Raw genomic sequence first — 23,498 nt, forward strand, 5'->3', positions numbered from 1 at the left:
GGAGGCTTGTACTTTCAACAAAAACATTTGCCAGCAATATCCTTGCATCGATCGTACCCCATCGTATACAGCCAATTGAAGTCTGTTGTAACCTTTGTGTTTAGAACTTTGTTCCCATAATTCTATCTCCATCATCCTGTCTTCATCCACAGTTTGTTTGGCATCACGCCCATCGTCCAGAGCGACTGCTCCTCCACCTGGAAGCTCATAGTCCACCCCAAGCTCCAATGGCACCACTACGTCAATCCCATCATGCTTCTGGTGCTGTACTACACCCTGGCCACTCTGATCCGCCTGTGGCTGCAGGAACCTATCGACACGGTAAGAACATAGAAGGAACACGGTCTAACGAAATTCTAGAACGGATGTGGTTCTAAATTCCAAATAGATTTACATTGATCCATGACAGTGCACTTGAATTGATTGGATACATATGATCTCTGAGAAATGATGTTGCAAGTAGCAGTCCAGTTACCACCACCAAGGAGGCCTTCCGGCCTGAGGTGGTGGTAGAGCCCCTCTCTCTCTCACTCCACCCTACGCTGACGCTCAGCTCTTCTCTCCTGTAATGGAGTTATAGATTAGCGTTTTATAGAGGTCGATTCCTCCCTGTAAACCTTTGGGCTGGACTGCTGTATGCATTATTGATCTCGTGTATGGGTGTTTTTTTTTTCTCATACACTTTAGAAGACGCTAATAATAAAACATGATTACAACGTAAATCTGTGGCGTACAATGAGCGAGACCTCGTCCCACATTGTGATCAATAATCAAGTATATACTTTATGATGACATTTGCACGTTCATTTTTCCCGTTGAGAACACATTGGAGGAATTCATTGAATTAGAAATCCTGACTCAAAGTCCGCTTAGTTTTTCGCCAAATTCTATTAAGCTGACCTTTTGTCTTTTTGCCAGGAGGAAGAGGAGGCTGAGGTGAATGAGGAAGAGGAGGTTGTCGTTGGTAACGGCACGAGTAACTCAGCTGACAAGAAGAGGCAGCTGTGGTGGAAAGCTCACCAAAGAACAGAGGAGAGAAATGTATGTAAGCCATAAACGCTTGACCTTAATGCGTCACTACTGCTTTATAAACTATTGATTATTAGATATGTTTTAAAACAGTCGTCCTTAGTTCAGCGATGCAATATCACTGTTTATTGGACACAATGTCGAGTAAATAGTACACACACACACACACACACACACACACACACACACACACACACACACACCCTCTGGTCTTATTTCATAACATGGTCCGTCGTAGTCTGTCTCCACTACCCCCCCCTCGTGAGGTTTAAAAGCTTTTAGGGATTGCAGACCCAAGTGAGTGATGGACTCGATTTACAAAATAGTGCTGTTCGGCTTTGTTCTTGCTTATCTGAGACTTTAAAGAACCGAAGGGCCTTTGACTCAGTGAGCTCATCAATAACCCACCTTGCCTTCTGTGCTCTTTGTCCTCCCAGCTTCTCTCCACCCAGGATGGCTACAGCACATCCGAGGTGGGTGCTGGACTGTAGTGCAGATACAAATACCAAAACTTATTGTCACTACACTGACTCTACACTGACTCTGCACTGACTCTGCACTGACTCTGCACTGACTCTACACTGACTCTACACTGACTCTGCACTGACTCTACACTGACTCTACACTGACTCTGCACTGACTCTGCACCGACTCTGCACCGACTCTGCACCGACTCTGCACCGACTCTGCACCGACTCTGCACTGACTCTACACTGCATGACTCAATGAATGCAAATGACAGAAGCTGTGGACGAAAATGACTGCACAGCATGTGTTGAGTCTAAAGCCGATCTTGTTTGTTATATGTCATGTTGAATCACACAGGTGTTCGTAGTGACCTCAAATGGGACCTCTTTCGACTACATCTCCACCCTCAACTCTGAAAAGGGACCAGTCTGTCTGGACCTGTACTCTACCCCGCAGTATAAAGTGGATCAACCCAATGATATTATAGGTTAGTATTACACATACTCTCATGGAACACCACTTACATACCTATTGGGAAACTTCCGATTAAATTAAACGGAGCATCATAACGTTGTTTAATCCACTCTCTCCTTGTCTCCTCACAGAAATGTGTATTGATATTCAGACGTCATGTTTTATAGCTACCTGTCCATCATGTGCTGTGCATACAGCACGGTACTGCCATTGGTGCATGTGCAGTACTGTAAGCCTACCTTGTTGAGTATGCAAATGTTTGTCCCAACAGACAAGAAGGATGACGGTGCGTATGAGGTCAGTCTTCCCCAGAGGCAGATCCAGGGGGAGACAGTGGTGGAGGAGGCAGGGGAGGCGGGGGAGATGGAGGAAGAGGAGGAGGGGGAGGAGGAGAGCAGCAAAGTCAGCTCTGTAGTCACTGTGTTCAGGTTCATCATGAAACAGAGCTACATCTGCGCTCTCATAGCCATGATGGTGAGTGGGCCTGTTGACTTTGCTGACCTATGACCCTGTCATCTGATCTCCTACAGTAAACTGTCATAGATAGCATTGACCCTACACGTTGCATATACAGAACACTGTACTAAATTAATCCTTATTGTGTAAACAAAGTTCATCTGATGACACCACTATGTTCTCCAAACAGTACCAATGAAGTTACAGTAACTGTATTTCCAAACCAACTGTGTGTATTGGTGTTGACTGTATCCAGGCGTGGAGCATCACGTACGTGAGCTGGCTGACGTTCGTGTTCCTGATCTGGTCGTGTATGCTGTGGATGGTGAGGGACAGACGCCGGTACTCCATGCTTACCTCGCCCTTCATGGTCGTCTACGGCAACCTGCTCCTGGGGTTACAGTACATCTGGAGCTTCGAGCTGCTGAATCCCGTCCCCGGCCTCTTCCTCAAGAAGGATGTGCCCTTCAGCGAGCTGGCCTCCAAGGTACAGTAACACTGGAGATGTAACTGATGTAGAAAAGAAGGTTAGAAAAGAGTTCCTACCTGCCGTAGAACCAAAAAGGGTTCTTCAAAGGATTCACCTTCAAGGAGAAGATGAGGATCCCTTTTTTCTAAGTGTAGGATGAATTTTTAGGTGAAAATGATGCCATTCCTGCCGCCTTGAACTAGATACTAGGAAGGGTAGGACAGTGGGAAGTATGACTCTCTCTGTGAGTTCACAGTGTGGGTGTTGAGATGTGTTGTGTCTGTCCGGTAGATCCTGTGTCTGCTGAGCTTCTGGCTGCTTCTGAGACAAACCCTGACAGAGAGGCAGGACAAACTGCAGGAGGAGGCAGCAGCCCTCACAGACGTCCATGTGGACAGGGACGACCACAAGAAGAAGGGTCAGGATGTTATATTGTAGCCAGCTAGGAATATCAACCACTTTACTGGTTTTTTATCAACCACTTTACTGCTTTGCCTTCCATGTATTGGTATTGTGATATAGATTCATTGATTTCATTCTAATTATTTCCCTGACACCTACAGTATATTATGGGCCATTTGTTCAGTATTTCCCCTCTGTTTTTTGTAACATTGTTTATAGAGGAAGAGGAAGACAGTGAGAATGGAGGGGAGAAGGAGATCATGCAGGTCCTGGGCAATCTGGTTATGGCCATGCTGGTCAAATACTGGATCTACATCTGCGGAGGAATGTTCTTCTTCGTCAGCTTCGAGGGACGCGTCGTCATGTACAAGATCATCTACATGATGCTCTTCCTCTTCTGTGTGGCACTATATCAGGTACATACAGAAGTACACACACACACACACACACACACACACACACACACATACACACACACACACACACACACACACACACACACACACACACACACACACACACTGTGGTGGAAATCTTTCAGTGAACAACAATAAACAATGTCTGGTCTCAGTTGAGAGTTTTAATGCATATGCAAAGTTTAAACACCGTTGTTTACGGCTGGATCAGCATCCCTTCACCGACAGTGTGGATTCAGAGACTGATGCCGTGGCTGAGGAGAGGACCGTTCTTTATATCAATGCTCGTACGTCATAGGTCTAGGGGTAAACATGTTTTGCATCTGCTTGCTGATAACATGGGAAAGAGGCGTCGGCGTTGTGAGCCACTATTACAATGTCTCAGCCTACGGTTAGGAGTGTTCCAAGGTCACATACAGTCTATTGTAAGATAGCAGAAGCACTCGGTAGCAGAAGCACACACACACACACACACACACACACACACACACACACACACACACACACACACACACACACACACACACACACACACACACACATTAAAATGCTGAAAAGAGAATTCCATGTGTTCCATGGGGTGACAGTAATGTTATCCAGTGCTTAAATGCAATTTCCAAAAGATAAGGAAGAGTGACACTTTAACTGTGTCATAAAGTTTATGTAGTACAGCCACATAATCTGCAGTGTAAGCCTGTTTTATATCCATAAGTCACAGCACTCTCCCCAGATCCCCCTCCCCTCCCCCTCTCCCCACACACACACTCTTTCACAGAGTGCAACATTGTATGATGTTCACTTACAATAGCAGAACATTGATTATGTCTGACATCAGAGTCTTGTTATTGTTGAACTATAACCTATGTCATCACATGAAAACCTATTTTATGGAGGACATACAACAATACTATCTATAGTACGTAACGCTGTCATTGATATTTACCCAGGTGCACTATGAGTGGTGGAGGCGGATCCTGAAGTACTTCTGGATGTCAGTGGTGATGTACACCATGCTGGTCCTCATCCTGGTTTACACCTTCCAGTTTGACTCCTCCCTGCCCTTCTGGACCAACATGACTGGCATGAGCGAAGAGAAGTGAGCAGAGCCCCTATCCCAACCTCTGATTGGCTTACACTTCTACACTTACATACACTTTTATATAATATAAATGGCTATACATTATTTTACGGGTAATAACCATGTAATACCTGTTATGACATGCAATAACATGTACTGTAGGCCTGTGTCTGTCCGGTCTCTAATCTTGCCCCCCCCCGCCCTCTTCTCTCTCTCTCTCTCTCTCTCTCTCTCTCCCGCTCTCTCTCTCCATCCTCTCTCTCCATCCCATCATTCTCTCCCTCTCTCTAGGCTTAAGGACCTGGGTCTGGAGCAGTTCTCCGTGGCGATGCTCTTCACCAGGATCTTCATCCCGTCCTCCTTCCTGCTGGTGTGCATCCTGCACCTTCACTACTTCCACGACCGCTTCCTGGTGCTCACTGACCTCAAGGCTGTGACTACCAAGCAGGACAGCTGCATCTACAGGTGAGCTGTGCTGACTGGTGGATCATACAATATGTTCCTATAGGGGGACAATGTACGGTACTGTGCATTTGATGGACTCACCAAATCTTTACTTTACACAGTTTGTGCCCTAGAATTCTCTGGATGATCATGATGTCCGCTCTCTCTCGAAAGTGGTGGAATTGATTAACACTTTGAAATGTGTGCATCCAGTGTCCAGTATCCATATTCTCTCACTGATCACTTATCATTTCTTTTGTTTTGTTCATTCATCCATGTTATGTTGCAAGAACCTTTATTGTTTCGTCCATGGAAGCTGTTGATGTTGCTGTAGATGAGGGGTGCCCACACTTTTTCGGCTTGCGAGCTACTTTCAAAATGACCAGGTCAAAATGATCTACTTACATTAAAAAAATGCTAAATATATATTGCGAAATATATACATGCGAATGCATGGTGACACGTGACCCGTAGAAGAGAAGCGATCTCAGACTGGCCGCATTGTACGTCAATCAAGTGGCGCACTCACACTGGCTCAATTGCCTCGTACCGTGCTGAAGCACAAATGTCCGTTGTAAAAAAAAAAATCACGTCCTAATACCACGTGATTTTTTTAACGTCACGCGATCGACCCGCACTACTCTTGCGATCGACTGGTCGATCGTAATCGACGTATTGGGCGCCCCTGCAGTAGATCATTCATTCATAGGTCATTCATCTTCTTTTTTGCCAATCATTCTGCCATCTTCTCTGCTCTGCTTCTTTAACCTGCTGCTGTCTTTCATCTCTCCTCTCTGTCATCCTCCATTCCCACCTCACACAGCCATGCTAAAGTCAATGGTCGTATCTATCTGATCATGAATAGGTGGGTACCTGCTCGCTTTCTGTGGCATCCATGACCATCCCATCACTGGTTGAAACCTCTTCCCCTGTCACTTCTCCACCTAACAACTGAAATGAATGCCACTGTCCCTGCTACCCCCACTTGTAAATAATGATACATTCTGAAATGATTTGCCTCAGCAATTGTCTGATTTTTTTCATCGGTTCATTATGCTATATAATTTTCTTATGTGACAGGTCAGGTCATGTTAGAGATTGATATTAATCTTTTCGATTCTTGATTTTCGGGTTTCTGTCTGGACTCCTCTTGGATGACCCATTTGACCTAGGGAGCCCCCACCCTGACACCCAACCCAACCCACCCAACCCACCCAACCCACCCACCCAACCCACCCAACCCACCCATCCCACCCATCCCACCCAACTCAAATTCCCCTCTTTGTTGTTAACCAGACCACTGTCTCCACCAAGCATGTCCAGAGTATGAGACTCCTTTCCCTTCCAGCAACTTCCTCTTGATATATAAACCATGGGAGGCTGGTGGAGGTAGAATTGTGAGGACGGGTTCATTGTGATGCATGGAATGGAATGAGGAATGGTATCAAACACCTTCCCTTCCCTAACCCTCTTTTCCCCAACCTCCAGCAGCATTTGCTAACATTTGAGCACCAACCTACAGTGTGAGTCTAACTTATCTCTATCCATGTTGATCTTCCTCCTGTGTAACTTATTATTATGATCAGCATCAAGGAAAAAATTCCTCAGCAGAGCAAGTAAGTCTGACCCAGAGACATGAAATGCTTGCCTTGACATGCAGCCATTTCATGCAAGCCAACCCCTTTGACCTCTAACCTCTGACCCACTTCCACTGCCTGAGAGGGAGATGATGAGTTTAACAGTTATTTGAATGCCTCCCTATTTACCTATTGCAAGAAGAAGATCCTTGCCAAACTGATGAAACTCTTTTGTAGAATGCTAAAAGAATGTGAATTTCTTATTGATCATAATGCTATACAATGTCACACTGCTACCCTAAGTTAATGAGCACAGGGCTGACTATTCCCATCCTAGCATTTGCTTGATGGCCCATAAGTGATCAAGGACAGCGCTGTGTGTGTGTGTGTTTATGCGTGTGTGTGTGTGCGTGTGCGTGTGCGTGTGTGTCTGTGTGTGCGTGCATACACATGCACTTGTGCGTGCACTCGCGTGTGTGAACTTAACACACTCTCTCATTCTCAGACTGGTGCACCAGGATGGGAGTCTGGCAGACATCACCATGCTCAGCTCCTTCTCAGGAGAGGGAGGGACGCCAAGTGTGGAGGAGAAGGTGAAGGAGGAGGAGAAGAAGAAGGAGAAGGAGCAGGAGAAGGAGAAAGAGCAGGAGAAGGAGAAGGAGAAGGAGAAGGAGCAAGCCCTGGTGGTAGTGATGGATGAGATGGACAGGATGAAGCGGAAAGGCTCCCCAGACCCCCACCAGTCCAGTACTGAGGAGAGTCGTCACTGCAGTGTAGGAACGGAACCAGAGATTCCCTCAGAGCAGAGCTCAGGTACTGTACTGGGGACATTCTATTGTCATGTAAAGTGAAAAAGGTGACCCAGAAATGCGTCACTTAGGGTTGTACAATATGAAAAACGTTCATTACTGGATGAACCACAGCGGGGTCTGATATTGTCTAGAATGATCTCCCTATCCAATCACACTATTCTCACAGAGATTCTGTCCATTATATAAATGTCTGGTCCCTATCGCTGTCTCAGAGGTGAAGAACAAGTGGCACCTGGTGGTGGATCGCCTGACGGTGCTCTTCCTCAAGTTCCTGGAGTACTTCCACAAGCTGCAGCTCTTCATCTGGTGGCTCCTAGAGATCCACATAATTAAGATTGTCTCCTCTTACATCATCCTGGTGTCTGTCAAAGAGGTACGGTAGAGCCTCTTCTGATACTCCTGAGAAGCATCATGACAGTAACACAGTCTGATGTGTTAGTGATTATTGTCAACGTCAAATTCCTCTCTCCCTCGTATGGCGAGTCTCCCTCTGATCTGCTATGGAGAAAACAACACAGAGGCTAAACATTCTTGCTACTGTTGTTTTGCAGCTGAAAAAGAGTCATTGGGAGACTAATTTGTTGTCCTTTTACAGGTGTCCCTGTTCAACTATGTGTTCCTGGCGTCCTGGGTCTTTGCTCTTCCCTTCAGTCAGTTCCGCCCACTGGCCTCCAGTGTGTGCACAGTCTGGACTTGTGTCATCATTATCTGTAAAATGTTGTATCAACTAGAATCTATAAACCCTCCGTCATACTCCAAGAACTGCTCAATGGTAAATAGTTACTCCTCAACCAGGACTAAAGATGTTCACAAATACTTCATTAGATACCTAGTCGGCCATACCTGCAGTACGAATATATGATGGTTTGGGCTAATTCCTATGCTTCCTCCCCAGTCTATGAACTACACAGAGAGACAGAGGAAGGAGATGAGTAGCTCTCTGCTCTATAAGGAGCCTGTAGACCCAGCCAACTGGGTGGGCCTGAAGAAGTTCAACCCCCTGCTGGAAAACCTGAGGGTGAGGAGACCATACCAGCTCAAATGACCACTTCTGAAGAAATACACTCAAATAGTACAGCCAACGATAGTCTCAACAAAGACCCCCCAAAATACAATATTGACATATCTTTTTGTAAATGTAGTACTGAAACTTCCTCTTTGTCTGTTCCTCTTTGCTGTCTGTAGAACAACCTGTTGATGCTGGCCATATTGGCGTTCGAGGTGACCATCTACCGCCATCAGGAGTACTACCGTCTGAGGAACAAGCTCACCGCCCCCCATGCTAGGATCATCTTCCATGGCATCACACGCCAACACCTGGACATCGGCATAGTCAACTGTGCCAAGTACTACATCAACTACTTCTTCTACAAGTTTGGATTGGAGGTATGAATGAGATGCAATGCCATACTGTACTTGACTTATGTAAATGTAAAAATGAGTTTATTCAAGCACATTCAGAATTCAGCTGCTGTTAGTATTTTCTGTACTGTATGTATGATATCAATACTGACAATCTCTTTCTCTCTCTCTCTCTCTCTCTCTCTCTCTCTCTCTCTCTCTTTCTCTCTCTCCTCTGCTATCCTCTGCCTTACGCCTCCTCACATCCAACCAAGACATGCTTCTTGTTGGTGGTCAATGTGATCGGCCAGCGTATGGACTTCTATGCGATGCTGCATGCCTTCTCTCTAATAGCGGTCATGTACCGCCGCAGGAGGAAAGCCATCGCTGAGATCTGGCCAAAGTACTGCTGCTTCCTGGCCTGCATGATCACCTTCCAGTACTTTGTATGCATCGGGATCCCACCAGCGGCCTGTAAAGAGTATCCCTGGAGGTTTCCTAAATCACTATTGGGCTCCGCCGTCATCAAGTGGCTGTATTTCCCTGATTTCCACACACAACCCAGCTCCACGTTCCTTGTCTGTATGTGTCATATTGTTCTTTCTTATTCTATAATTCTTTGATTATGTCAGGGATGAGTAGAGTAAATGGTATGTCCTTGACTGCTAGTAACCTCTCCTCTCCTCTCCTCTCCTCTCCTCTCCTCACCTCTCCTCTCCTCTCCTCTCCTCTCCTCACCTCCCTCCTGTAGATGACTTCATGCTGCTGCTGTGTGCCTCACTCCAGAGGCAGATCTTTGACGAAGAGAACAAGGCGGCGGTTCGTCTCATGGCTGGAGACAACGTGGAGATCTGTAGAGACCTGGACGCAGCCACCTTCAGCGTTCACAACCCTGTCCCTGACTTCATCCACTGCAGGTAGGCTAGTGGATGACCTCTGACCTCAATAGATGTCAGTCAAGTCTATGAGAGGTCATAGTGAAAGTTCAAGTTAGGGTCAAGTCGTAACTAATCTTGGTCCCAAGCTTTACAGTTATAGCAGTACATGCAATATTCTGAGGCACATTGTTTGGCTCTGCACGATTAAGTCCTAACTGCCAGAAGTAGTGTGGTCTTTCCAGACAAGGAGGGAGAGAGAGAGAGAGAGAGAGAGAGGAAGAGAGAGAGAGAGAGAGAGAGAGAGAGACCATTCTTACTTCTTACCTGCTCATGTTGTCGTTATTGATTATGTGCTCTCCTCGCTCCACTGTTTTGATGCGCAAAGTGGAGAACTGTTTTATTAAGGCACTCTCTGTCCATCAACAAGCGTAGTCAAGAGAGCACCACGCCGTTCTACACCATCCTCCAGCCCCGCACTTATTCCATTGTTTTCCAGAGGATCACATTACGGATACGAGGGGGAAAGAAATCCATAATTCACCATAACACACACCGTCACTCTGGCCCTCCCTATTCGACTCAGACGCTTTCCCCTGTACTGTAACTCAATAAATAGCTTTTAAGTAGGGAAAAGGTATTTTTTTTCTTGAGGTGATTGAGCTGGACAGAGGACGACACTCATCTATTCCGGCCCATCAACACAGGGTCGTATCAAGAGCTGACCATTTCATCAACCTTCTCTCCTAACAGGGTTGTGTTGCTGTTGTGGTCCACTACTTCCTAGGGTTTTTACCAGTGCCATCAGGATAATGGATGCGTGCCTGAATGGATGCACTCATATGATAGATGGCCCTGATAGAGTACACATGCTTTTAGTGTATCATATAGTCTCCTCTCACATGTGCTGAAAGGCATGGCTAGGCTTCCTACTGATGACTAGTTACCATGCATCTATCAATCACTCTTAACGCTGATCTATGGACAATCTGGCAGCTCCTTGTTCTTCCGCGGAGCGGAGTGTGTCTTCTAGTCTTCTAATAGTTTTTGCGGAGGTACCCTCCACCACCTCCCATCAATCAATCATGTCAATGCGGAGCTCCGTGGAACAATGGCCCTCCAAAATTTGGGACACGCACGGCATCGCCGTGAGGAGAATTATTTTGCCTCTGCACGACTGGGGGCTCCGCAATTGCCTCATACCCTCCGTATGTAGCCACTGCACTGCAGCGCCGGGTGACGCATAAATCGTGTTTTACTGTACTCTTGACAGTCATTGATCTAGTCACCATGATTGATGCATGTAAGGCCTATGGTGTTACACTATAACCTGAAATTGAATGGACTTTTACTGGGTACTCAACATGGCTTTTCCTAGCTCAAGTGCCAATTATGGATGTGAACCATCGTATACACTGTATACCAGGGGAGGCTGGTGGAGGTAGAAAGGAGGACAGGCTCATTGTAATGCATGGAACGGAATGAGGAATGGTATCAAACACACAGTACAGTACTGTGTGTGTTATACAGTATACACCAGGGGAGACCAGCCTGTGAATCATAGTATACACTGTGTACTGTATCATACATACTGTACTGTACCGTAACTTTGATACCCTAAACCTTCACTCCACATTTCCCCTGTCCCCCTCTTGTCCCGTAGGTCCTACCTGGACATGTTCAAAGTGATCATGTTCAGTTACCTGTTCTGGTTCGTCCTCACCATCATCTTCATCACGGGGACCACCCGCATCAGCATCTTCTGCATGGGCTACCTGGTCGCCTGCTTCTATTTCCTGCTCTTTGGGGGAGACTTGCTGCTCAAACCAATAAAAAAGATTTTGCACTACTGGGACTTCCTGATCGCTTACAATGTGTTTGTCATCACAATGAAGAACATCCTATCAGTGAGTATGCCATGAAAACCGTTCGCAAAGATCAAATAATGCTTTACAAAAGAATGATTCATTGTGGCGCTTCACCTCAAATGACACCCTATTCCCCATGTATGCACTACTGTTGGCAGGTAGTACACTGTATATGGAACGAAAAGGTGTCATTTGAGACTGATTTTCTGATTCTTTGTTTATCTGCTCTACTCAGATCTGATAAAACTAGGATTCTTAGAAGATAAAAGTTAGCTTTTACAAAATAAAGAGTCCAAAACCCTGAGTGAAGTTCCAATTGTTTAATCCCAAGATTGCTGTTGTGGTCCACTACTTCCTAGGGCCACCCCCACAACTGCTGGCTGATCCAGTTCAGCTCCCAGTTGCCTTCAGGCACAGCTCTGGGATCAGTTTACAAACCACAAATCCTAACCTTAAACATTTGGAGGAAATAACTCAACCTGACCTCAGATCAGTGTTTAGCTGCAACTTCATCCTACTTCTCCTCCTAAAAGTCCTTCGGCCAATAGCACATCACACTTGAAACTAGGCTTCTAGCCATTCAATACATGTTATACAGTTCACACATAGTTTCTATGCAATCTATCAGATTCTAGCCTGTGGCTACATCAATAGCCTGATGGTGAACAACTGCTGGCTGATCCAGCTGCTCAGTTTGGCCTGCACCATCAAAGAATACAAGCTCATCACCGAGCAGGATTCAAAAAGTAAGTGACTCACTCATCATTACTCATCATAACATACAGCCGTCATAACAGGATTATATTGTCATTATAACCACCTCTTCAATTATTGTTGAAGAGCGTTTTACTTCCTATCGTCCCTATAGTTGTGTATATATATGAAGACTAACTGTAAAGTGTGTGTGTGTGTGTGTGTGTGTGTGTGTGTGCGTGCGTGTGCGTGCCTGCGTGTTGTGCAGCTGATGATGATGATCACAGTTGTGACCTGCCCAGCGACGAGGCAGGCATCATCTGGGACAGCATCTGTTTTACCTTCCTGCTGCTGCAGCGGCGGGTCTTCATGAGCTACTACTTCCTTCATGTGGTGGCTGACATCAGAGCCTCGCAGATCCTAGCATCCAGGTACACCACCAGCTCCCTTCAGGCACAGCTCTGGGATCAGTTTACAAAACACAAATCCTGACCTTAAACATTTGGAGGAGATAACTCATAACCTGACCTCAGATCAGTGTTTAGTTGCAACTTCATCCAACTTCTTACACTATTTCAAAAGGTCCTTCAGCTGCAGCAGTGCTTTAATGATGAGGCTATGTGTTTCAGAGGGGCTGAGCTGTTCCAAGCCACCATTGTGAAGGCAGTCAGAGCCAGACTGGAGGAGGAGAACAAGTCTATGGAGCAGCTCAAGAGACAGTGAGACTCATGACACTCATCTACTCTATTCTACACTCATGAACACTTTATTAGAAACACCTGTACACCTTCTCATGGTGGAGGTGGTGTAATGGTGTGGGGAATCTTTTCTTGGCACACTTTGGGCCCGTTAATACCAATCAATCATCGCTTGAATGCCACAGCCTATTTGAGTATTGTTGCTGACCATGTGCATCCCTTCATAGCCACAATTTACCCATCTTCTAATGGCTACTTCCAGCATGATAATGCACCATGTCACAAAGCAAAAGTCGTCTCAAACTGGTTTCATGAACATGACAATGAGTTCAGTGTTTTTTAGTGGCCTTCGCAGTCACTGAATCTGAATCCAAAAGAACACCTTTGGAATGTGGTAGAACGGGAGATTCACAGCTTGAAAGTGCACTGCAGGAATTGTCATGTCACCATGGACCAGAATCTCAAAGGAACGTTTCCAACATCTTGTGGAATCAATGCCACAAAGAATTGAGGCTGTTTGAAAGCAAAGGGAGGCCCTACCCAGTATTAGTATAGTGTTCCTAATAAAGTGCTCAGTGAGTGTACACAAGCTATGGGTTTTTCATTCACGTAATAACAGTAATTCCACATCAGGCCTCTACCTGTGGGGGTAATTACTGTACTGTACTGTTAAAGCAGTCTTAATGAAGAAAGGGTTGGTCGATACCTACCGCTCCTCCTCCCTCTCTCTTATCCAATCAGGATGGACCGCATCAAAGAGAGGCAGGAGAAGTTTAAGAGGGGTAAGGAGAAGATGCTGAGCATGACACAAGGGTCCGTGGACGGCCAGAACCCCATCCAGCCTGAGGAGAAGGAAGAAGACGACGACAGTAAGACGAAGGCTGTTATCGATATCAATAGGCTTTTGGTTGTTCTCACTAAATGTGCAGGGTATCCTAGAGTACATGTCGTACATGCAACAGCAGCAGGGAACATAAGACAAGTCCCAGAGAGTGATTCTAGCATTGCATGTACAGGAATATTTTCACTGTAAATTATGTTATTATCCGCAGTTATTTTGTGTCGATTTTTAACGGTTTATTTGAAAAGAAACATTTATCATGAACAGGCGCTGAACAACGAAAGATTATTGCCTTGACACATTATTGATTTATTTGTGAAATGTTTATTTTAGGAGCAGAGCGAGAGAAAGCCAAGCCCAAAAAAAGGCAGTGGTGGAGGCCTTGGGTTGACCATGCATCCAGTAGGTTGACACCTCCTATCCTTTCTCTGCTCTGATTGGCCCGTGTGTCCTTGACCAGAACTCAGAGGATTCCCATACTGCCCCTGGGCTCCGAACGACCCAAAACAAACCGCTAGTTTTCACTTCCAGACTTAGTCCTTTTCTGTCTCTATTTAAGGGCCCTTCATTGTACTCTGTACTCTGTTATTCTGTTAAGTGCAAATGAAATCAAATAAACACTACTTCTACACCTCAACAAATGTAACCATAGCTATATTGGTGCATGATGGGCGCTGCCTTAAATAGACAGAACATTGCCATGAAAGAAAGGAAAATGACTAATGCCTGGAGGTTTGTGGTTGTGGTCCTTTTGAGCACAACCTAGCCCACTCGAGTGACCGCTCTGTCTCTCTTCTTGGTCTTGTCTGAGGAGCCCACAGTAGGGAATCACTCGGTTGTGAAAGATTTCATTAAATAGAAATCCTTTTCCCTTGAAAGAGAGGGTAAATGATTCTACCTCTGTTATTAAAGCCATGATCACCAACAGAGACATTACAAGAGAAAAGCTGAGCGATGCAGACAGCCCTGATTTAAACAAGGCCATTGGTTTTTGATGAATTAACATTTTAAATGGATAAAGCTGAAAGGCTGTCTTCATATTCTACTAGTCACACATACAGTGTATCATTCATTAAAATGGAACCTTGTGTATCAGTTCTTCTCTGAGGTGCCCTTTATTGGTATTACAATGATGTCTTGATGTCACCCCATGTCGTTGCATTACTTTTATGATTTCTCCATTCCACTTCCCATGTCATATGAGACCCCATTCATATTTCCCAGCATCCCCTCCTGTCCCCTCCCCATTGTGGTTCTTCTGTTCAAGGACATGAGTCAGTCTGGCCTATTCTATTACAATGCTTTCCCTCACACTGATTCTGTAGACTGAAATGATTTGCTCTAGCTATGAACCATAATGTTACTATGGTCTTAGACATGAATATCAGTCTTATACTGTAGGTCTTTTTAGATGTCTGCTCAAGTCATCTCTTTGTATTAATTGTTAGTAAAGTAAATGTGATGTATTGTGTGTACCTAACCTTCTGCGTTCTTTAACCTTTTCAGTGTTACTATCAACATTCACATTTTTTCTGGAAAGTGTTGTCTGGTAGTAAGTGAAAAGCAAGGCTTTAATAAGTTAAAATCTGACCCTCCTTTCCAGAGAGGAGTCATTTATTTTTTCACAGTAATGATAGTGAGACTGACTAAGCCCATTCTAGATTTTCTTAGTTTACGGTGTTTGAGTTTATCCCCAAAACATGACCCGCTTTCTACCATGGTAGCCTTTAGTTTCAGAGTGATTTAACCGCACCATACTTTCTACTCCTCAGTGGTTAGAAGTGGAGATTATTACTTGTTTGAAACTGACAGTGAGGAGGAAGATGAGGAGGAAGACAAAAAAGAGGAGGAGCCACCTAAGAAGTCAGCCTTTCAGGTGAGGTCCAGACCAAAGCTCTGACCTCTCCTTTCAATGTTTTACATGATGAACATGTCCAGTACAGAGGCTGTACTGCAGCTGTTGATAATAATAATTCATTATTAGTGAGTTGTATCTCTGAAAATATTGTGTATAATTGTCCTGTGTCATATCAATGATTGTGTGTACTTGGATAGGACATAATGTACCTTTCTGTGCCTCTTTAATTCCTAATATATAGTAAAAATACTGTTTTCTACTAACTCTCCTCACCTTTATCTTTTCTCTTTAGCGAGCTGTTGGGAAGTTTGCCACTGCTCTTATTGCTTTGCCCAGGTCTATCATTAAACTGCCCAAAACTATACTGCAGTATATAATCAAGGCGGGCAAGGTATAACCCAACAGATTCAACATGACTTGCTTTCTGTGTCTGTGTAGACTTGGCGTTACAATGAGCTGTTACTGAACTGCCTTTCCATCCCATGTTATGTTTGTCCCAGATTACAATTGGACCAGATCACTTAGGAATGTGTATTCTCTTAAACAAATATTATGTGGAATGGAAATGCAGTGACCTTTGCACTCCTGTGGTGTTTTCTGCGGGATCGCTTTGGAGCAATCTGCATGAATTGGAGCATTTTCCAATAGGCCATCTAAAATTGAGTAGTGTCGATGTGGTTTGCTCCATTGTACTATCTACAGCATTTTTTTTATATACACATATAATAACATAACAGTTCAAAAGGGAGGTGGCAGAATTCATACATGGTTTGTTCATTTGTATTGATGTCCAGTGGAGCAAAAACACCATGGTACTGGTATATGTGTTCTTGATTTTTTTTCTTTTATGTCTCTGTGTTTTGAAGGGTATCCTGGTGATTACTTGGCTTGCTTTTGCACCGGCATGAGTTGTTTCAGGTGTCTTAACTGTGCCACTCCTTTGAATGTGTCCATTGTGGCAACCTCTAACAGTACTTGTGCTTCCTCCACCAGTTTCTTTACCATGCCTGGATCACAGACTCCAAAACTGCCCTGAAGGAACGCAAAGAGAAGCGCAAATTCTGGAAGAGCTACACCAAAAGAGGCAAACACAGAAAAGACAAGAAGGATGGTAAGAGGGGTGTAATGATAATTTAAATCCAATATCAACATTTGATTATGTGTCTTGATTTGTTGTTGTTGTTGTTGTTGTTTCTGTCTCTCTCTAGGCCATGTGACTATAGAAGTAGGGGAGGATGGCCAGGAAGGAGGAGAGGATGACAAGAAGCCTGAAGGCCCAGGTTGGTGTTGAAGTCCATTTAACTATCTACCCTTTCCCAAACCCCCACTATTACCTCCAAATCAAACTTTGTTGAAAGTTGCACTATTACTCCTGTCCACTGTATAATCTGTAGATTTGAAGGCCCTGTTGATTTGAAGGCCCTGTTGATTTGAAGATATGAGTTTGAGACTTTCCTGGCCCTTACTCAAAAATGTACAAACCCACGTTTTGACGCTCTCAACAGACAACGTCTTGAAGCGTGTGTTCAACATCATCAAGTTCACCTGGGTGTTGTTCCAGACCGCGGTGGCCAGCTTCACCAAGTGGATGAACAACATTTGTCGGGAACACATCGACATCTCCACCGTGCTGCGCATAGAGCGCTGCATGCTCACCCGCGAGGTCAAAAAGGTACTACACGGGGCACTCAGTGGCGTAGCACACTAAGGCGCATACCGTATCATCGCAAGGTCCCTGGTTCGATTCCGGCCATCGACATATCCTGCATGTCATCCCTCCTCTCTCTCTCACCCATCCTTCCTGTCAATCTCTACTATCTCTATCCCAATAAAGCAGAAATGCCCTAAAAATATATATAAAAAAAATATTTAAAAAAAGGTACTACACAACACTTTGCTGTCCATCAGACATCATCATACTGGAGTAAGATAACAACAAGTTAATATATTGTTGCTACTACAGTAATTATAGCCTTACTGCACCGCTATAGGGGAACAGTAACATGTAAAGTGTTACAGAGGATCCAGTGATGACATCATCTTCCCCACAGGGCAACTGCCCGTCTAGAGAGAGCATCCACGTGTACTACCAGAAGCAGATGAGGATGAACATGTCCAGGGAGTCCAGTCTGGACCGGATCAGTGAGGAGGACTCAACGTCGGGGTCCCACAGGCGCCGCAGAAAACGCGGCACCTATACGATGGAGAGCCAGGACTCCATGGCCTCCATGGCCTCCAGAGACAGTATTTCCAGGTATGGAGCAGAGAGAGTGATCGGTGTCAGCATCACAGGGGAAACAGACATCGTCCTATTCATTTTATTCATATTCATCAGAATTGTGATCCCAAGTGTGATCCCATGAATATGATCAGACACATATAAACCACTTGTTTGCCATACCTCATACTTAGGGCATGGTTTTTGTGACCCTAACCAGACTATAATAGGGCCCTGGGTTTTTCCTGGTCTAGTCATGTGGTCAGGAAAAACTCAAGGCCCTAACCATACTTCACCATGAGTTGAGTCAATCCAAATTCTACATGATAGATGTTTATTGCCATCCCATCCCACTCTTCTATTTTTGACCGCTCCATCTCTCCATCCACCAGTGCCTTTACTGAGGCCACCATGCTGTTCTCCCGCCAATCCACACTGGATGACCTGGACGGGATGCCGGAGTGCATTCCCAAAACCAGCGAGCGTGCCCGGCCCAAACTACGCAAGATGTACGGCCTGGACGCGTCCAACGCGTCCAACTCCTCGGCCGACAGCGGGAGTAGCATGGTGTCCAGGTGCCAAGCCTCTTCATCATTCTCCTCACCATCTTCCTCATCCTCATTGTCCTCACATACCCATTTTTTTTTACATGGGTGGCTTTTAAGTCATCATTATAAATGTATTTTTTTTCTGTTTTACTGAGTGTTGATTGACACTGTACTGTAAGTTCTCTCTGTTGTTGTGTTCTGCAGTGAGACCACCCAGTGCTTCACCCTGTACTCCAGACAGGGCACCGCTGACACCATAGAGGAGGTGGAGGATGAGCAAGACCAGGGGGAGGACAAGGACAGGGAGCACGGACCCTGGGGACCCCCAGAACCAGAGGAGGACGAGGGGGCAGAGGGCAGCCCGTGGGGGGATGGAGAGCCCAGGGAGGAGGGGGAGAGGGACCAGCCCAGGCAGGGAGATCCATGGGAGTCCCCAGGCCCAGGAGAAGGCCCCTCATTCAGGATAGAGGAAGGGGCGTCAGCTTTCTCAGCCGATGACATGGATTGTACCACTGAGAGTGATGGGGGGGGAGGACGGCAGGAGTACCTGCACACAGAGGGGCGTGCGGGGCAGCTGCACACCCCAGATACGGACGCTCCCAACACCTCGGACGCAGATGTGCCTCCCAGCTACAGCAAGGCGGTCAGCTTCGACCGCCTGGAGGTCAGCGATGACGAGAGCGACAGGGATGACAGGAGGATGATGATCATGACCCCTGACAGCAGGTCAGACCGCTCAGACGACAACCTGGTGCCCTCCCTGACCACAGAGCTGACTGCCAGCGAACTGCTGCTCAACAAGTGAGTACAACAATACAGGCTGGCATCAACATAATGACATATTGAGAATAGAACGTAGGTAGAATGAAATGGATTCGAAAAGATGACTATGTAACTCCGCACACTACTGTGTAACTCCGCACACTACTGTACTATGATGAAATGTGAGGAATTTACATAAAACAAGTCATTGATTTTTCATGGCATCTTACTGTTGGTAGGAATAATATGCAGTCACCCACAGCGTTTCACAACAACATCAACTTCTCTCCCTTCAGGATGTTTTATGACGAAGAGCTAGAGAACTCTGAGAAGTTCTACAAGGACCAGCCCCTGGTGCTGCAGCTGTGCTATGCCCTCTACAACATGTTGGTGGCTCACTCTGAGTTTGTCTGCTACCTGGTCATCATCCTCAACCATATGATCTCTGCTTCCTGCGTCACCCTGGTCTTACCAATCCTCATCTTCCTGTGGGCCATGCTGTCTGTGCCCCGCCCCAGCAAACGCTTCTGGATGACCGCCATCGTCTACACTGAGGTACTGTATACATATACTGTGCTATCCTGTCATTGTAGCTATTCAAACTAAAGCCCATGCAACCAAATCCAAACTTTAAAAAAGTAGATGTGTACTGTGCTATGATTCTCGACTCTGTTACAGAATATTGTTACAGTAGTTTGTATATGGCCCGACTTTTTTTGTCAGATAATATGCCTTATTATGCAACTAGACAATATGACAATATGAAATTATATTTCGTTACACTTTCTCTCATGTCATTGCCACCAGGTCACCATCGTCATCAAATACTTCTTCCAGTTTGGATTCTTCCCCTTCAACAAAAACCCTGAAGGAAACAAGATGAAGCCCTACCACCCTCCCAACATCATCGGTGTGGAGAAGAAGGACGGCTACGTCCACTATGACCTCATCCAGCTGCTCGCTCTCTTCTTCCACAGGTCCATCCTAAAGGTGACTATTAGCTCTTAATACTCCTGGAATGCACCCTGAAAAGCACTGTAATATCTTTGGATGTTTGTCTGTGTTCTCTGTTTTCCATAGCCTACAGCCACTGCATTTCTATATGAAGAAGCTCCATATCTACTCCATTGGGGTCCAATTCATACTTGTATTAGCTGAGTCCATACTGTACTAACATATCAGTTCTAATAATAAGACAAATAAGAGTAAAACAAAAGCACAGTTAGTAAATATAGTTAAAGAATAAAAGCAAGTTTAAAAAGATGGGTTTTGAGGGATCGATTTGGAGGAGAGTGTGCTGGATTCTTTGATGTGGGTTGGTGTGCTGGAGGAGGAGGTCAGAAGGAGGTAGCAGGGTGCCAAGTTGTTGGGAGCTTTGTAGGTGGTGAAGAGAATCTTAAACTGAATCCTAAATCGCACTGGGAGCCAGTGGAGGTTTTGGAGGACTGGAGTGATGTGGTCTCTGGAGTGGGTTCTAGTGAGCAAGCGGGCAGCTGAGTTCTGAACATGTTGGAGTCTGATGACGTCTCTGTTAGTGGCCCCAAATACCAACAGTTTTGCAGTAGTCCAGCCTGGAGGTACGCATGGATGAGGATCTCTGCATCACTGAAGGACAGTGTGACATGACAAGAATGACAAAAACAAGTTGCATTTGTCAGTGTTGAATCAGTGATGAGAGAAACAACCATAAAAGCAACTGTAGAACTCAAAGTTCTGCATATCAACTGCCGTTGTACTTCATTGTTACCATGTGTCTCCTCCATATTCAGTGTCATGGTCTATGGGATGAGGACGACCCCAATAAGACAAGGAAGGACATCGACCATCCGGACGAGTCTGAGGATGAGGTGCGGGAACGAGAGAAGGAGCCCGCCCCCTCTGTGGTCCAGGAGAGGAGAGGCTCCACCCACACGCTCAAGTCCATCAACCTGGGCACCTCCATAGACTCTGTGCACATGCACTACCCTCAACAGCAGACCTACCAGCGCCGCAAGAGCTCCAGTGGAGGGTCCCACATCTCCTATCGCTCCGCCCACTCTGCACGCTCCAAGAGAGGTAACCTGTCACTCACACTATCCATCATCGAATGGAGGAGAGGTAAAGGGAAATATAGGAGGCAACCTCCTCCTGCTCCCCCCACTCTACAGAATCCAGGTCAACTTTTGATAGCGTTTATGTATGTGTCCTGGTAATGTTTGCATCATGGTTTAGATATATTTGCCATCCCCCAACTACTGAACTCCAATATCCAATCATAGCCAACTGTCGTCTAATATCTTGTTGTACATGTTGTTTATTGTTTTCTTGGCCCTGTAATAGTGACAGGTGGTGTGGATCAGTGCTACACCTGTGTGTAGCCTACCACACCACACAATAAGTTTACCCCTGGAAACATTAAGTTATAACTAACCAACTAACCACCATGACCATTGTCAGCTCACGTCAAAGCCTTGAGCTCAGTGATATATCCGTTTCCATGGTTTCCACAGGCAGCACCAACTCCCGTAACAGCAGCAGGAGGGACGGGAGCGAGGCTGAGGTCCAACCGAAGAGCCGCAAGCAGCTGATCTTTGAGAAGCTGATAGAGCAGCTGATCAAAGCCAAGGTCTTCACCGTTAAGAGGTGAGTGTAATCCCCTTTCATGCCTACTGAAGGTCATCCTATCATTGGTATCTTTGACTCCTTTTCTTGTTTGACATGAATATCTAAATGTATCTACTGGAATTGTGCGTTTGTGCCATTTTCTCTCTAGAACTATTGAGATCTACCTCCCCATTCGTCAGTTCTTCTACAATCTGATCCACCCAGACTACAGTGCAGTAACAGACGTCTATGTGCTGATGTTCCTGGCTGATACTGTTGACTTCATCATCATTGTCTTTGGATTTTGGGCATTTGGGGTACAACTTACCTCTATATATCAGCTTTTTTTATGGTGATGCGCTGCTCTATCGAGCACCAGACATTAGACACCAATGAATCAGGAATTGTCAGTGTTACAAATGTTTTCCAATTTTCCATGTCTGTATACTCAACAAAAACCTTTGTTGTATAGCACCATTATTTGTAAAAGCAACTGACTGCTAGTTTTCTCATCTCCTCTTCAGAAACATTCAGCAGCAGCAGACATCACTTCCTCCTTGTCAGAGGACCAGGTTCCTGGGGCCTTTCTGGTCATGGTACTGATCCAATTTGGTTCCATGGTGGTGGACCGGGCCCTCTACCTCAAGAAGACTGTCATGGGGAAGGTCATCTTCCAGGTGGTCCTGGTGTTTGGGATCCACTTCTGGATGTTCTTCATTCTACCAGGAGTCACTGAGAGGTACTAGACACCTCATACATTGTTAAACTGATAGTTCAATGAAAAAATAATTTATTAGACAATTTAAAAATACATATACAGCCAAAACATTACAATACTGGCAGTGCATAGATGAACAAGTTATACAGTATAAGAGTGTTATAGTAGTTTATCTTTTTATTAAAGTTAGTAATTGACATTTACACTCTACCTGCAGGCGTTTCAATGAGAACACAGTGGCCCAGCTGTGGTACTTTGTGAAGTGCGTCTACTTCAGCCTGTCGGCCTATCAGATCCGCTGTGGCTATCCCACTCGTGTGCTCGGCAACTTCCTTACCAAGAGCTACAACTACGCCAACCTCTTCCTCTTTCAAGGGTGAGTTTGGACACTGTAGATGTGTAGTAGAGTAGAACCTTATACACTCTGTGATGTCAGATAACTAGTGCCAAGCAAACTGTACATGAACTTCTGTCTACCTGAACTAATATGTCTATCAAAGTTAATACTGCACAGTCTCATTATAGCTAGGTCCCAGAGTGCTTTCTTTTGTTTGGTTAACCTGTGTGTGTGTGTGTGTGTGTGTGTGTGTGTGTGTGTGTGTGTGTGTGTGTGTTCTCCTCAGGTTCCGTCTGATTCCGTTCCTGACGGAACTGCGTGCGGTAATGGACTGGGTCTGGACCGACACCACCCTAAGCCTGTCTAGTTGGATCTGTGTGGAGGACATCTACGCCCACATCTTTGTGCTCAAGTGCTGGAGGGAGTCGGAGAAGGTGCGGCCCACTGAGGGTGGAGACCCTGCTGAAGTCATATTTATTATCCCTAAGAGGGACATTTGTTTGGCTGAAACAGCATCCACTTATAAAAACACA

The 23,498-nt window shown here is 45.4% G+C and overlaps 1 protein-coding gene across 1 annotated transcript in view; it reads left to right on the plus strand.

Moving 5' to 3' along the window:
- The window catches only part of piezo2b (piezo-type mechanosensitive ion channel component 2b), a gene marked incomplete at its 5' end in the record, with an annotated part of 49,981 nt that overhangs the window by 22,334 nt on the left and 4,149 nt on the right, over nt 1–23,498 (plus strand). Inside the window, 39 exons of the mRNA XM_083690458.1 lie at nt 153–321; nt 919–1,041; nt 1,467–1,502; nt 1,855–1,984; nt 2,354–2,445; nt 2,684–2,914; nt 3,188–3,314; nt 3,518–3,714; nt 4,662–4,810; nt 5,084–5,257; nt 7,319–7,626; nt 7,838–7,998; nt 8,221–8,397; nt 8,521–8,643; nt 8,811–9,011; nt 9,242–9,548; nt 9,718–9,883; nt 11,505–11,748; nt 12,338–12,455; nt 12,671–12,833; nt 13,032–13,121; nt 13,842–13,969; nt 14,275–14,343; nt 15,714–15,817; nt 16,092–16,190; nt 16,793–16,910; nt 17,008–17,079; nt 17,305–17,471; nt 17,851–18,053; nt 18,410–18,592; nt 18,770–19,366; nt 19,624–19,882; nt 20,135–20,317; nt 21,097–21,382; nt 21,817–21,949; nt 22,080–22,227; nt 22,435–22,649; nt 22,846–23,004; nt 23,252–23,399. Coding sequence (XP_083546584.1) covers nt 153–321; nt 919–1,041; nt 1,467–1,502; nt 1,855–1,984; nt 2,354–2,445; nt 2,684–2,914; nt 3,188–3,314; nt 3,518–3,714; nt 4,662–4,810; nt 5,084–5,257; nt 7,319–7,626; nt 7,838–7,998; nt 8,221–8,397; nt 8,521–8,643; nt 8,811–9,011; nt 9,242–9,548; nt 9,718–9,883; nt 11,505–11,748; nt 12,338–12,455; nt 12,671–12,833; nt 13,032–13,121; nt 13,842–13,969; nt 14,275–14,343; nt 15,714–15,817; nt 16,092–16,190; nt 16,793–16,910; nt 17,008–17,079; nt 17,305–17,471; nt 17,851–18,053; nt 18,410–18,592; nt 18,770–19,366; nt 19,624–19,882; nt 20,135–20,317; nt 21,097–21,382; nt 21,817–21,949; nt 22,080–22,227; nt 22,435–22,649; nt 22,846–23,004; nt 23,252–23,399 — 6,757 coding nt within the window. The remainder of the gene's footprint in view (nt 1–152; nt 322–918; nt 1,042–1,466; nt 1,503–1,854; nt 1,985–2,353; nt 2,446–2,683; nt 2,915–3,187; nt 3,315–3,517; nt 3,715–4,661; nt 4,811–5,083; nt 5,258–7,318; nt 7,627–7,837; nt 7,999–8,220; nt 8,398–8,520; nt 8,644–8,810; nt 9,012–9,241; nt 9,549–9,717; nt 9,884–11,504; nt 11,749–12,337; nt 12,456–12,670; nt 12,834–13,031; nt 13,122–13,841; nt 13,970–14,274; nt 14,344–15,713; nt 15,818–16,091; nt 16,191–16,792; nt 16,911–17,007; nt 17,080–17,304; nt 17,472–17,850; nt 18,054–18,409; nt 18,593–18,769; nt 19,367–19,623; nt 19,883–20,134; nt 20,318–21,096; nt 21,383–21,816; nt 21,950–22,079; nt 22,228–22,434; nt 22,650–22,845; nt 23,005–23,251; nt 23,400–23,498) is intronic.

Source organism: Argentina silus, assembly GCF_951799395.1.
Source record: "Argentina silus genome assembly, chromosome: 18".
Taxonomy (NCBI): Eukaryota; Metazoa; Chordata; class Actinopteri; order Argentiniformes; family Argentinidae; genus Argentina; species Argentina silus.